Source organism: Zophobas morio, unplaced genomic scaffold, assembly GCF_036711695.1.
Source record: "Zophobas morio isolate AGI-343-1 ecotype UQ-CSIRO unplaced genomic scaffold, CSIRO_AGI_Zmor_V1 ptg000520l, whole genome shotgun sequence".
Lineage (NCBI taxonomy): Eukaryota > Metazoa > Arthropoda > Insecta > Coleoptera > Tenebrionidae > Zophobas > Zophobas morio.
Genome location: NW_026972623.1, coordinates 101,687 through 114,124, shown reverse-complemented (window position 1 = coordinate 114,124; position 12,438 = coordinate 101,687). Strand labels below are relative to the sequence as shown.

Here is a 12,438-nt window from a genome sequence, read left to right as displayed (position 1 = left end):
GCTTTTCTGATTCATTCATACAAAGCCATTCTCTTATGGCTATGAGTTTTAATTGCTCCACCTAAGACACAGAATATATCTTTATATTCAAAATTTAAAAAGAGAAAATATCTAATAACTACCGGTATATGGGGGAGAGTAGCTTGAATAATATTGCGAAACGCCATGTAGGCATCTGGTGGCTTAATTAATATGCCTAATTCTTCCATATGCCCATTTATTTTATTTCTACATGATCGGTTATATCTTTCAAACTTGCCATTACTTTTAATATATGAAGTTTTTAGTTTTCCTTTTATGTCCATTAGTATGGGTCCTTGTTTTCTCGAACTTTTAGTTAGGTATTTAAAATAAGGGTTGATCTCAGCACCAACAAAATTAAGAAGACTTCGAACTTTGTTTTTTCTAACCTCTTTTAAAAAGGTTAACAAAAAAGCAACGCAATTCTACAAAGAAATTAAACCTGAAGAACAGCATGCAGGACAGTAAAATAGTTCACACTGTCCCATTTTGGAATCAAGTTTTTTATACATACTTCTAGACAAGCCAGCGCACCTAGAGTGAACCCAGCTAATACAACTTTCACAGCGAATCATATAAGGTGTTTCGTCCTGGTATATTTCTTCACATACAGGACATTTCATTACCTTTTCTATAGTAATAATTATTTTAAGGCCACACTAAGCATATGAAAGTGGTGTACATAAAAAATATGCAAACTAAAATATTAAATTATTTTAGATTATCAGTATTACTAACAAATGTTGGTGACTCTTAACAACACAAGGTAGTGTAAGCTAATCAAATATAATAACTTTAAAACTTAATCATGGCATTGTAAAATTAAGATAAAAAGTAAAACTTATGAAAGCTTATATTAAAGGTCTAACAGTTATTTTGAATAAATCCTTCATGACTTTATAATACACTACATACAATAGCAATATAAAATTTTAACAAAAAACCTTCATTTTTTGAAGAAGAGGCCTCTAAGTTACAATTTGATATTTTTTTAATCTTTTCCTTTTGAAAAATGCCTTGAGTGTTTAACTCATATTCCTATTTTTTAAGTTTATAGTTGTAGAATAAATTTATATTTCACATGTTTATTTTGTATATTTGAACCTCATTGTTATTAATTAAATTGTAAGCAACTTCTGTATTCTCTGTCTGGCCTACTTCTAAAATTTGCTTTTTACGAGATTTAGGGGCTTTGTTTAAAAAGCTTTTCCTCTTCTTTTTATTATTGTTGTCTTTTTTCATATCTGTAGGTACTAAATTAGGTTTTGAAGCATTAATCGTTGACATAAGCAAATCTTCTTTCTAAAGCCAGAAATTTATTTAAAACTAAATTGAACTGAAGTAAAGAGAAACAGTTTAAGACCATAATGGCATGAATTAATATATAAATCAAATTAATTTATTGGGACAACATGCTTAAAGAATATATAAACAAGGCTACAGAATGATCAAAAGCTAGAGAAAATACTTTTAAAATTCAGAAAATAATAAATACTATGTCGTTCTACAAGTACTGGTGGTAAAAATTGAATACACAAAACCATTTTTTTTAAAGTACGGATTATAATTTTATGACGCATTTCATACTCGTTATAATAATGCTAGAGCAAGAGCTTATTAACTAAATTGCATAGTACACTTAACAAAAAATTCAATATAAAAGGAAAAACATTAATTTTTGTTAATTGTCAAAATTAAATCTTTTTACCTAGTGCTCTCTCAGAGCTTTAAGGTAGTAACTTCCAGTTTTATTGGGTTATAAACACGCTTTTGACCACCAACTACTATTTTTATTAAAAAATTGCAAATATTATACGTTAAATATAAATAAAAAATTTGGCCAATAAGAAGTAGAAAGGAGAACAAAAAAGATGCCTTACGAATAGTAACCACACTCCTTTAATTGTTCCGGCTAACTTTAAGAAAAGAATAGTTTTATACTATATAAAAATGCAGCTACTAACGGATGATACTTAAAGTATATTTAAAAATAAAAAGTTATATATATTTTTTTGATACTAAAATTATAGTTTACTCTATTAAGGAAGTGTTTATGTTTGAATTTAGAACTAATTTATAATAATGTTCGCTAATGTTCTTAAAAACTGGTACTATCTACTAGAACTTGTTCGTGCACGCTTATAAAAATGTATATTCCAAGTTTCAGGTAAGCTTATATTATAAATAGTTTTATAGCCTAGAGTTTCAACTACGATTAAATTATAGGTAGGAAGCAGAGTTATATTTTTAAGTTGGCTCTAGCTGTTGCATAAGTTTAAAGGTCATGTAAAGTAGTGGAAACTGCATCAATTTTGCAGTCCTTCCTGGCTGTAAGGTTAAATTTATTAAAATTATGTATTAAAACTTTTCTACTGGTTTAGGCTCAAGCTAGCTCCCTCATATGCATAAAAGTATATATATAAAAAAGTTTCTAAAAGAAGAGCTTCAGAGGAAGAAAAGTTAAACTAAATCTATTAGCTATTGTTAGTAGCCAGCAAATGTATACTTGGGAAGTTTACGTGGATGATGTTGTTATTCTTTAGGACAGCATAGAGATGATAATTTTCCATAAACTAATTTGCTTAAGTATAAAATCATGTTGATCAGTATAATATTTTTAATTTAATAAACTTGGAAAGATCGAAGGAACTAATAATTTTCCGTTGAAACTTCTTAAAGGAGAAGTGCCATGCTGGAGTTGTTTACTCCTAGAGAAAGATCGGGCTGAGGTTAATAATAAAAGTAACTTTCTCTCATTGGAACAATTAGCAAGATAAAATGATAAATTAAATGACCGTGAAGTTCGATAGGCCAAGTCATGAATAACTTTTAAAGTGATTCTAATATTGGGAATTTTGAAGTTAGGAAGAATCCAAATTAGCTCACGACTTAATTTAGTCTTTTATCCTACCGGAAGGCCCTCTCCACATTACAACTGCACTAAAGCAGGAGGTCTCAAATTTATTAAATTGGTACTGTTGATTTTTTCACCAATTTTACTCATCTCTAGGTCTTTAGAGGGGAAAAAGGCAATAAACATGAAACTATCGAAAACAAGCTCGACGCGATGAAAACCCTATCTTCTCTGGATATATAAAACAATTAATTAAATAATTTTTGCTCACAACTTAAAAATTAAATAAGGCCCTACATGTAAAATAAGTTTTAGTATCTATATCATAACAAGTTGTTTGTCTAACTATTCCGTGCCTAAACAAAATATTGAACAACAACAACTTATAGCTTACCTAGAGACAAAGTGTCTCTTAATGCTAAAAACCTAGTTTTCATATACAAATTTTCAAAAAGCTATGTTTTTCCTTTAATCGTGCTTGCTTAATAGCAAAAAAAAAGTTTGATGTAGGAGGCACAAAAAATTATAGTATAGCGCGAGATGTTTATATTTATAAAAAAATAATAAATTTATGTAACCGATACTTTAAAAGTATTATTAATAGTAAGGATGGCGGGTAACGTAAAATTACTTTTAAGACGAATAATTAACTAAAAATTATGTTCTATTACATTTTAATTGTAAATATGTATATACTGAAATTATTATCAGACTTTATAAATAGCGTCAACGAAACTAAGTTAATTAATGCCGTTAATGCTTCCATAATGTATAAAATTAAACGTAAGAGTACCAGTTAAATTATCATAAGCTCAGTATTTGAAAAAAAGGATAGATTGGAAGTGATAAATGTGTATTTTTTGAAAATTAATGAAGAAGCCAAACTAGAGTTGGTAATAATCGACTGACCAATTAGAAGGCGCAGTTTAAAATTAATTTTTTTTAACAAAAAAAAAAACATTAAAGATTTGGTGTTAGAAGGAAAATTATTGTGAGCAGGCGTTTTTTGATTAAGAAGATTAATTTAAACTTAATATGAGTTTGGAAGTCTGCGCGTACAGATTGAAAACTTTTAACTACCACATAAAGGTGCGGTAGTTAAAAGGTTTAGGAATGGGCTAGCTCCAACTGCTAGGCCTTTTTTGCAACTTTTTAAGTTTATGTAAAGGTCCCGGTAGCACTAACTATTGGTGGAACAAGCAGATTGCCTAAATCGTCATTCTCTGTTGTACTCGAATTGTAATAATTATTATATAGTATAACACGCTCCCTTTACCGTTACTAGTGTTAGATTTATAGCAATAATGGCGTTCTTTTAAACATTTTAATGTAAAGCTCAATTAAAAGTGCAACCAAAAAAACTATTTGCTATTAAAACTTTATTAAAATTGAAGTAAAAAAAGTAAACGCATGAATGCAAATATTAACCCCACTTGACCAGTTTTTAGTAGCATAATTAGTTGGAATTGTAGCTCGTCTCGGTAAAACTCTCACTGATTCTGGGAGTTTAAAAGAACATAAGACTTGTGTAATTTTATTAACTCTTAAAATGTTTATAACTTTCGTAAAATACAAGCGATAATTTATAATCAAAGTCTAATTCTTACGTCCGTAATACCAATATGTCAGTAAATATAACGTATTACAACTACCAACAAATTTTATACAAATTTATTATCTTTAAACTATAAATTTTTGCAGTAATTAAAACAAAGAAATTAATTATAGATCTAAGAACAAAGTTATAGGGATAACTGAATTCAGTCCTCTTTTTTAATTCTGATAAACAAATTATCTTAAAGCTCTGTCTGCAGGGTAAAGGGCTTTGAGTTAAAAAAATATATTATTTTTAATTCTTTGGTTTCTTATTTACTCTATTCTGCGTTTTGGTATAGGAAATACCGTTATAAAATTTAAATATATTAAAGGACTATTAACTTTGAAGGCGGTGCTCGCTATACCGTCTTGCACAATTCAGAGGTCAAAAGTAGAGATTAAAGCAAGGTACGTCTTACCAGCAAAATGTTAACAAGTTCCCTGTATTCCTATTTTACAGCACTCATATTAAAACTATTATACTCGTGTCGCCGCAAAATATAGTCCAGCAGTAAAATAAATATTACCCTATCTTAAAAGTAAATAAGGGTAAATTGTGTCATTATATCCCGCAAAAGAAACGTTGACACTAATTCATTGGGTGAGAAAACTAGTTGCAAATTTATAAATATAAAAAATAAAAAAAAATTGAAGAGTTTAACTTTGCTAAAGCTTTGAGGTGACCCATTTTACAATAAATTAATATCTTAAATTTTATATTATAATAGCTTGGTATACTCAAAAAAATTTAATTGACCAAGTCATACTTTTATTGTCCACCGGTTGCCCTTAATCCAGGTTTCCCACCGTTTCCAATTTCTAATCAGACTATCCCTAATTAACAGCACACGTCAAACTATCACATATAACATTTATAAGGTTAGATTCCTAAGCTTTATTATAAATCAAAATTCATATGAACACTACTCCGGTTTAATAGCCATTACTTCTTCTACTAGTTTCTAATGCTTTGTTAAAAAAGTACTCAGAATAGATTTTAAGGTTCGAGGAAAATCCAGCAGCAAAGAGTGCCGAAATGGTTATAAGATTTAGAATGCTAATATTTAAGCTACTCAAGAATTTTATTCTTTTGTTAATAGATCCACTAAAACTGCGGTTGTTATAAGTGGAGTGAAAGAGCTGCCCCGATATAAAATTAAAACAGCTTAAAAAATGGCCTTCAAAGTGATCAATGGCCTTAAGCTACATAAAAAGGTTCGACTGGGCAAGTTTTATTATAGAAAGAGCTGGAATTTGAGCGTTTTAACATCGCTTTATTAAGTAATTGCTTGATAAAAGTTGATAGGTACTGCTCTTTTTATATAATATCGTGAATTACGTAAAAGCAAGTGTGGTTTTTATTAAAAAAAATAGATATTTTGCAAAAATTGATAAAAATTAAAGTGTACTAAAGGGGCTGCAACTGACGGGTTAATAGAGATGTGGCCGGTTTCACTAAATGTAAAACTTTTCATTAAAATTAAGTTCTTGCGTGGAACTTAAATTAGGCTCCTGCTTGAAACTTTTGCTTTTGATAAAAGTGTTCAAGTGCATCAACAAAGAACCAAAAGTTAAATCAGGATAATAATTTTCAATACACTGAATGAAGGCAAAAGTCATCACACCGTTAAACACGCCTCCTGCTCGTTATAATAACTTGTAAATTATACATATAGAATTAACAAAATTATAATAACAAAATATAACGACTAAAATATCGTAGTTTTGTATGTTATTTGGTTTTCGGTTCACTTCAAAACCGAAAACTTATCTTTTTTTTAACAAAAAAACTATCTTTCCAATAAGTATATACATTTTTAACACTAATGTTTACCTTCTAAAAAGTTAATAACAATTCAGAATATTAAATATGACAAATAATACATATTTATTTTAATTAAGAATCGAAACAATGTAGTAAATAATTTTGTTCTAAAATAGGGTGCTTATTACCCTTGTTGATATAATTACACGCTACTACCAAGAAAATAAACACTAATAAAAAATTTAAATTATGATATATTCATTATATTTATAAATTAAGATAATATTGATAATATATAAATATTTAATAATAATTTTGATAAGTATACAGTTTTTTAAAGCAGATGAATTTATTACAACAAAGAAAAGTTTTACTTATTTAAGTCGCACAGCAAACCATTTTATAAAAAGTTTGAATACCCAATTAAATGGTTAATTAAATTATCCAGAAAACTATGGTATACAAAAATATAAGGATAACTCAAAAAAAAATTAAGTACCTTAAAAAACTTTATACTTAAACTTAAATTAATTATTAAAAAAGGAAACTATAACTTAGTTGTAGTAATTTATAAATATTGTAATACATGTGACACAAACTCAGTTAATATATTTATACATACAAAAAACCTTTATCTCTATATAAAGGTTTGAAAACTACGATAAAGTTTAAACATGCTGGCGGGTTTTAAAATAAATAAGATAATTTACGACTACAAAAAATACTAAAAAGTTATAAACTTTATTGCAACTTCAAAACTTAAATAAGTTTTTTTAAAAATTTTTTATTTCATAGTAAAACATAAAAGGAAAAATATATAAAATATTCACAATATTTATCAACCGGAAAGCTTATTGGTGTCCATACAAGTTTCACTGTCAGCACAGGAACTAAATAAAACTGCTAAGCCTATAAAATTTTTATTTATTTATAAGTTTGCTAATATTTTATTTTGATTGCGTATCGAAACTTTAAACTATTTTTTAACAAGTTTTATTAGAGATGTTAAAAAGTGTGAGGGTCTCCCTAAGGTCAAAAAAACAATTTTTGTTTGTAATAATAAACACAAGCAATCAATGTCTATTAGCTAAAAGCAATACAAAAGCAAGATAGGAATAGAGCAGTAAAAGTAAAAAAAAGGTTTATAAAAAGCAATGAAAAATTATAAAAAAGGTCAAATCGATAAAGAAAATAAAACTTTCATTTTAGTAACTAACACGAATATTAAAAGGTTTTTAGTAAATGAGTGACGTTAGTATTATAATAGTAATAATAAAAATATTATATTTATATGAAGGAATTGGAAGTAAAGTCACTATAGTGAGTTATCATAATCAAAAAAAAATCAGACTGACGGGCACCAAATAGAGAGTGTATTATATACTCCCAAACTTCGTTAAAAACGCGAACCCTACAATAGGGGGTCAATCATTGACCAGATAATAACAATGCTTAAAAATTTGAATTGCGCCCTTTTATTGCTTAATGTTTAATACTATTCTTCTGACTAATACTGTTTCAAAAAAAAATTATTTTAACACTAAAAACTTCACTAGTCACTATTGAAATAAAAAAAAAATTAAAAGCAAACCTTTAACGTGAGAAGCATTCTTAAACTTCTTTCTTTTGGAATTAAAAAAAAGATTGGCAAGTCCAGTGGAAAAAATAGAAGGTCCTTCAGCTTTTCTTCTTATATGGCCGTCTTTGTAGGTATAGCAAATGGGAAGGTCAAGTCCTACAGTTACGTAAATTATTAGTAGTACAACTAATATTTGTGTGGTACGCAAAGGCTGTATATGCCTACAGAGCGTAGGCATAATGATAAATAGCTTTGTGAGTAGAACTTTATTAAAAACCAAACACAAACTGACTTCTTTGTAGTGCCAGTCTAAAATCCTTCAAGAAAAAAGGAGATTCGTCACATGCTGCTGTACTAAACAAAATGTGTAGACAGAGATGACTTTCCCCCTTCCAAATAGCCTTTGGCTTAAACTTTCTTATATATCTACTCATGTTTTTCTTCAAACCTCTTTAACTTAGTCACAAATATTATAAGCTCACGAATACCAGTCCCGCTGTGACAGCAATCCATAATGCTAAAAAGTCGTGCGCCAAAAGGAAGCGGTCGAACAAGAATGTTGAAAAGTTCATCATCAATAATCATCCCTTTAATTAATTTATATTATTTTTCAAGACGCGCACTCCACTTTATATTAAACTATAAGAAAAAAATATTTAAATTTTGAATAGAAAAGTACTAAAAAGATAAAAAATTCAAGAAAAAACAACAACATCCATATATAATAGTGTACTACTGTTTAAGCATTTATATTTAAAATACTATTAACTTTTTTACTAAACTCAAACTTAAATTATAAGAAACCAGCAGATTTAAAGTCGACGGGGCAGATGGTCTCATCCCAGCCGTCGGATTCGTCTCCACTGCGGTCAAGCACTTGCGAGCCGTGTCCAGAAAAATGGAAAAAAAAAGTATCGCCTAAATAATTGAAAAAATATTATAATAAAAATAAAAATAACAAAACTGGGTCTCATAAAAATGAAGATACTGAAGTAGATCAACCTGATTTATAAGAGTTACTATAGTTCATAAAATAAATAGTAACCACAAATTATAGAAAGACTACTCATACAACTTTTTAAAAAAAGTTACAGACTTTTCATATAAATTAATTATCCAAAATCGTGAATAAAAATACTATATACTTGGATCATAAATAATCTATATTTGAGCTTTAAAAAAAACTTCTATTGTAAAACAATAATAAATTTTTATATAAAATTATTTATAACAAAAGAAAGACAAAAAATTTAAAAAAAATAAAACAATTCCAAGAATAAATACTTTCTACTAAAGTTATTTGTAAAAAGTAAAGAGCTTATAAGTATAAACCAAACTAATATTACAAAAAATAATAGTAACGCCTGACGAATAAAAACCTTTAAAATATATTAAAGTGCTCGCCTTATTCAAATAAATTCTTAAAAATAACTATTAAATGAATCTCAATAGAACTGGTATTAATTTTATAGTTCAGCGAAGTATTTTGCAATAACTTGAAGCACTTTCAGTACTTAAAGTAAAAATAAGCATACTTTAGCCAGATAATTAGCGATGCTTCAAGCATTCACTGGATAAATAAATCAAAAGTTGCCCATCTTCCCAAAGCTCTTAATGGCAATTAGCTCGAAACGTATGTTAATTGTAATTAGTATATTTGCTATTGTTAATAAGAGTGTATAGCAAATACTGCTGCCCTCACATTATCATTAAAAGAATGTATAGAATTAAAAAGTAAATTATAGCGCACTGACTGAACTGAGAAGAAATCTCCAATAAATTTATTATTAATAGAAACATCAACTCCAAACCATGAACGGCATCTCTGACTAACCACTTGAGCGCTTGGAGGATGTTCTTTTTGGTGGGCTGCAAAAAATTTAACTTAATTATAATTTAGAAATTTCGATCAATTAAAATTTGCAAAGTTATTATTACTATTAATTAGTGTAGAAAAATATTTTGGTCTCTGGCTGAAAAATTACCATTTTAGGATAATCATCAGAAGCATCAGTGAGTTTGAGGATATTGGGAGGTTGAAAGTTAAGCTTAGAGAGGAGCATGTATTCTATACACTTTTTAAAAAAATTAATAATAATGTTAAGTTTACAATAAACAATAGAAAAAACAAACAAATATATATAAATTTCACACAAGTGCTATTATTATACGTTAATAACTCTATAATTAAATTGATTTAAATGGGTATTCAGTATAAAACCTTTACAGTAAATTATACAAACTTTTATACATAATTGCAACGTGGTCACAACAACCACACCCTAAATAAATATAATTAAGAACATGTTATACATTAGCGTCTGTTGTGCAGCCACTTAAACGGTAACGGGAGTCATTAAAATAATTAATTCCAATCACAACTGCTTTTCTTTTGTAAGTTGGAGGGAATGAGCAAACAGCTATAATATAAAGTTATTAACAAACTATCTTATTTTTAGCATAACATAGTATTAAGTTATATTTAATAAACCGCTTTTAAAAGGAAATAATAAAAAATAAAAGGAGTCTATCAAGAGGTATTAAGTAGGAAAACTGAAAAAACATAAACATAAGCTATTAAAATATAGTTTAAATGATGCAGGATATATAAATTGAGCGAACCTAAAATAAAATAAAAGAGTAACTACTTTATAGCACTCTTCGCATATTTTCGGTAATAATTTTTAAATTAAACTTTAAGAATATATAATTTTTTTTATAACAATTTGCAGTGCAAGTAGACTGGAGTAAAGTAGTTTGGTCATTAGGGCCTGCGACGTAAGGTGGAGGCAAAGGAGTTGCTGGGTGCGAAAAAGGAATAGAAAAAGATGGCAGGCTGGAGAAATGCATGTTATGTTGGTAAGAAGAACTTAAGTCTTGTGGGGGTACACCTTTAAATATAACATAGAATATTTAGAGGAAGATGTCAATGAAATCGAAGAGAAATAATATTTACTGTAAACATGAGAGGTTCTCTCTTGGGGGAATGAGGGGATTCGATTGTCAAAAAATTCAGAATTCTGTTGAAAAGAAGAGTCGTAATTATCTATAAAAGGATTAGCAAATTAAGAGACAAATTCATAAAAAAATTCAGTTATATACCGTCTCCCTGATTGGGGTAAGAAGGAAGAAGAGGTAAGGGTGGTGTCATAGAGGTTAAGGTCAATATTACAAGAAAGTTTTATGAGTGTTAAAGACATCTAAGCCCTTTACATTGGCGAAGAGCTTTAGGGGTTTTAATAAGTAAAACCACGTGATCCAGTGAAAAGTCGGGGACAATAATGATTTTACTAATGTCTGTGGTTAGGGGTAGCGTTCAAGGGAAGGGCACATGTGATTATATAAGTTTGGCGCGGGCACCTGGCACGGTTCTTTTCATTTTCTTTGTTTGTGTGCGATTGGGCTTGGTGCATCTGGGGGTCTATAGTAATCAAATAAAAATTTATAATACTGCCTAGTATTTTGACTTTATTGTACTATATTTTTTTATTGTCTATGATATTCTTTTATATCTATATTATGTTACCCTGCTGCCTATAGTATACACCTTGAAGACTTACAGCCTATGAATCCTTAAAAAAAAAAGAAATAAAAACACGTGCGTGATAGTTCCTTCCCTCTTTATTGGGTTTTCTGTTTATTACGTTATAAGCTCTCTTATGAGCATACGAAACATACATCCTTTAGATCTTAATTGATAAATTGCCTTCAGATAAACTTTTATTAGCATTTCTTAATTTGAGCCATATATCTATTTAACTTTAATTACTCCTTATATTACTCTCTTTCACTCTTTCGTTTATTACTTTTTTTTTTATTAAAACTTTTTATTAGTATTTTTTAATTTTCATTTTATTTTAATTAAAACTACTATAATTTCTTTCACTCCTTCTCTTTTAATGCAGAACCTTTGATAAAGGCACTCAACAAGCTTGGCATGGGCAATATCTTATAGACGTTAAACTAGCTTTAGTCACTCAGGGTGTCCTTGACCTCTTTTTTATTGAAGAAAAGTATGTGAGCTGGAAATAAGTTTTTCAGAAAGTCTGACTAAGCGCTGGGTGTTCATATAATTATGACAGCCTTCATCGCGATGTAGAAATTAAACTGAAGAAATTAAAGTTACAGGATTAGAGCGTGCTATCCATATTGTTAAGGATATTTTCAGAAGAAAGTCACTGGTCACCTCTATGAGCAAAGTGCACGAGCTCTTTAACTTTAGGAAAAACCGTGGTGAAAAAGTTCAACAATTCGCAAATCGGCTTAACTACCTTTCAAATGCAAATGAAGAGCGGTACAGTAAAAAAATAATTTTTCACTTGAAGGAAATTACTGATTTCCATAAAGTTATTGCACTCATTCATCGAACGGGAGATGAATTTAAATATGATGTTATATCTCTTAAACAATATTTTAGCAATAACCCCAAACGCCTTGACCTGGTATACGCTCCTAACGCCCTTCTTCTAGCGGAAACCAGACAGAAGTTGAAAATAAGTCATGTTCTTCTTTTAATACCTTCCAAGAAAATCCCACTATGAGCAAATATTAACCCAAGTCGCATCAGTTTCATTGCAAAGGCTGCCGAGGCCGTCACTCGAGATCACAGTCTTTTTGTCAGAG

The 12,438-nt window shown here is 28.9% G+C and overlaps 1 protein-coding gene across 1 annotated transcript; it reads right to left on the bottom strand.

Moving 5' to 3' along the window:
• Nucleotides 1-5,890: 5,890 nt before the first annotated feature.
• Nucleotides 5,891-10,989, bottom strand: LOC135121190 (uncharacterized). Its single transcript, XM_064045500.1, has 11 exons — nt 10,918-10,989; nt 10,772-10,861; nt 10,539-10,706; nt 10,129-10,235; nt 9,801-9,890; nt 9,627-9,684; nt 8,620-8,733; nt 8,304-8,402; nt 7,828-7,971; nt 7,080-7,145; nt 5,891-6,111 (listed from the first exon to the last, which is right to left on the bottom strand). The coding sequence occupies exons 1-11, from the start codon at nt 10,964-10,966 to the stop codon at nt 5,927-5,929; spliced, it is 1,170 nt and encodes a 389-aa protein (XP_063901570.1). The 5' UTR covers nt 10,967-10,989; the 3' UTR covers nt 5,891-5,926.
• Between the last annotated feature and the right edge of the window lie 1,449 nt (nt 10,990-12,438).

Coding starts and splice junctions, on each gene's coding strand:
- LOC135121190 (XM_064045500.1), bottom strand. CDS start 10,966: ATGACACCACCCTTACCTCTTCTTCCTTCTTACCCCAATCAGGGAGAC. Junction 8,734..9,626: donor AGTCAGAGATGCCGTTCATG/GTTTGGAGTTGA, acceptor TCAATTATTTAG/GCGATACTTTTTTTTTCCAT. Junction 6,112..7,079: donor GGACACCAATAAGCTTTCCG/GTTGATAAATAT, acceptor TATAACGAGCAG/GAGGCGTGTTTAACGGTGTG.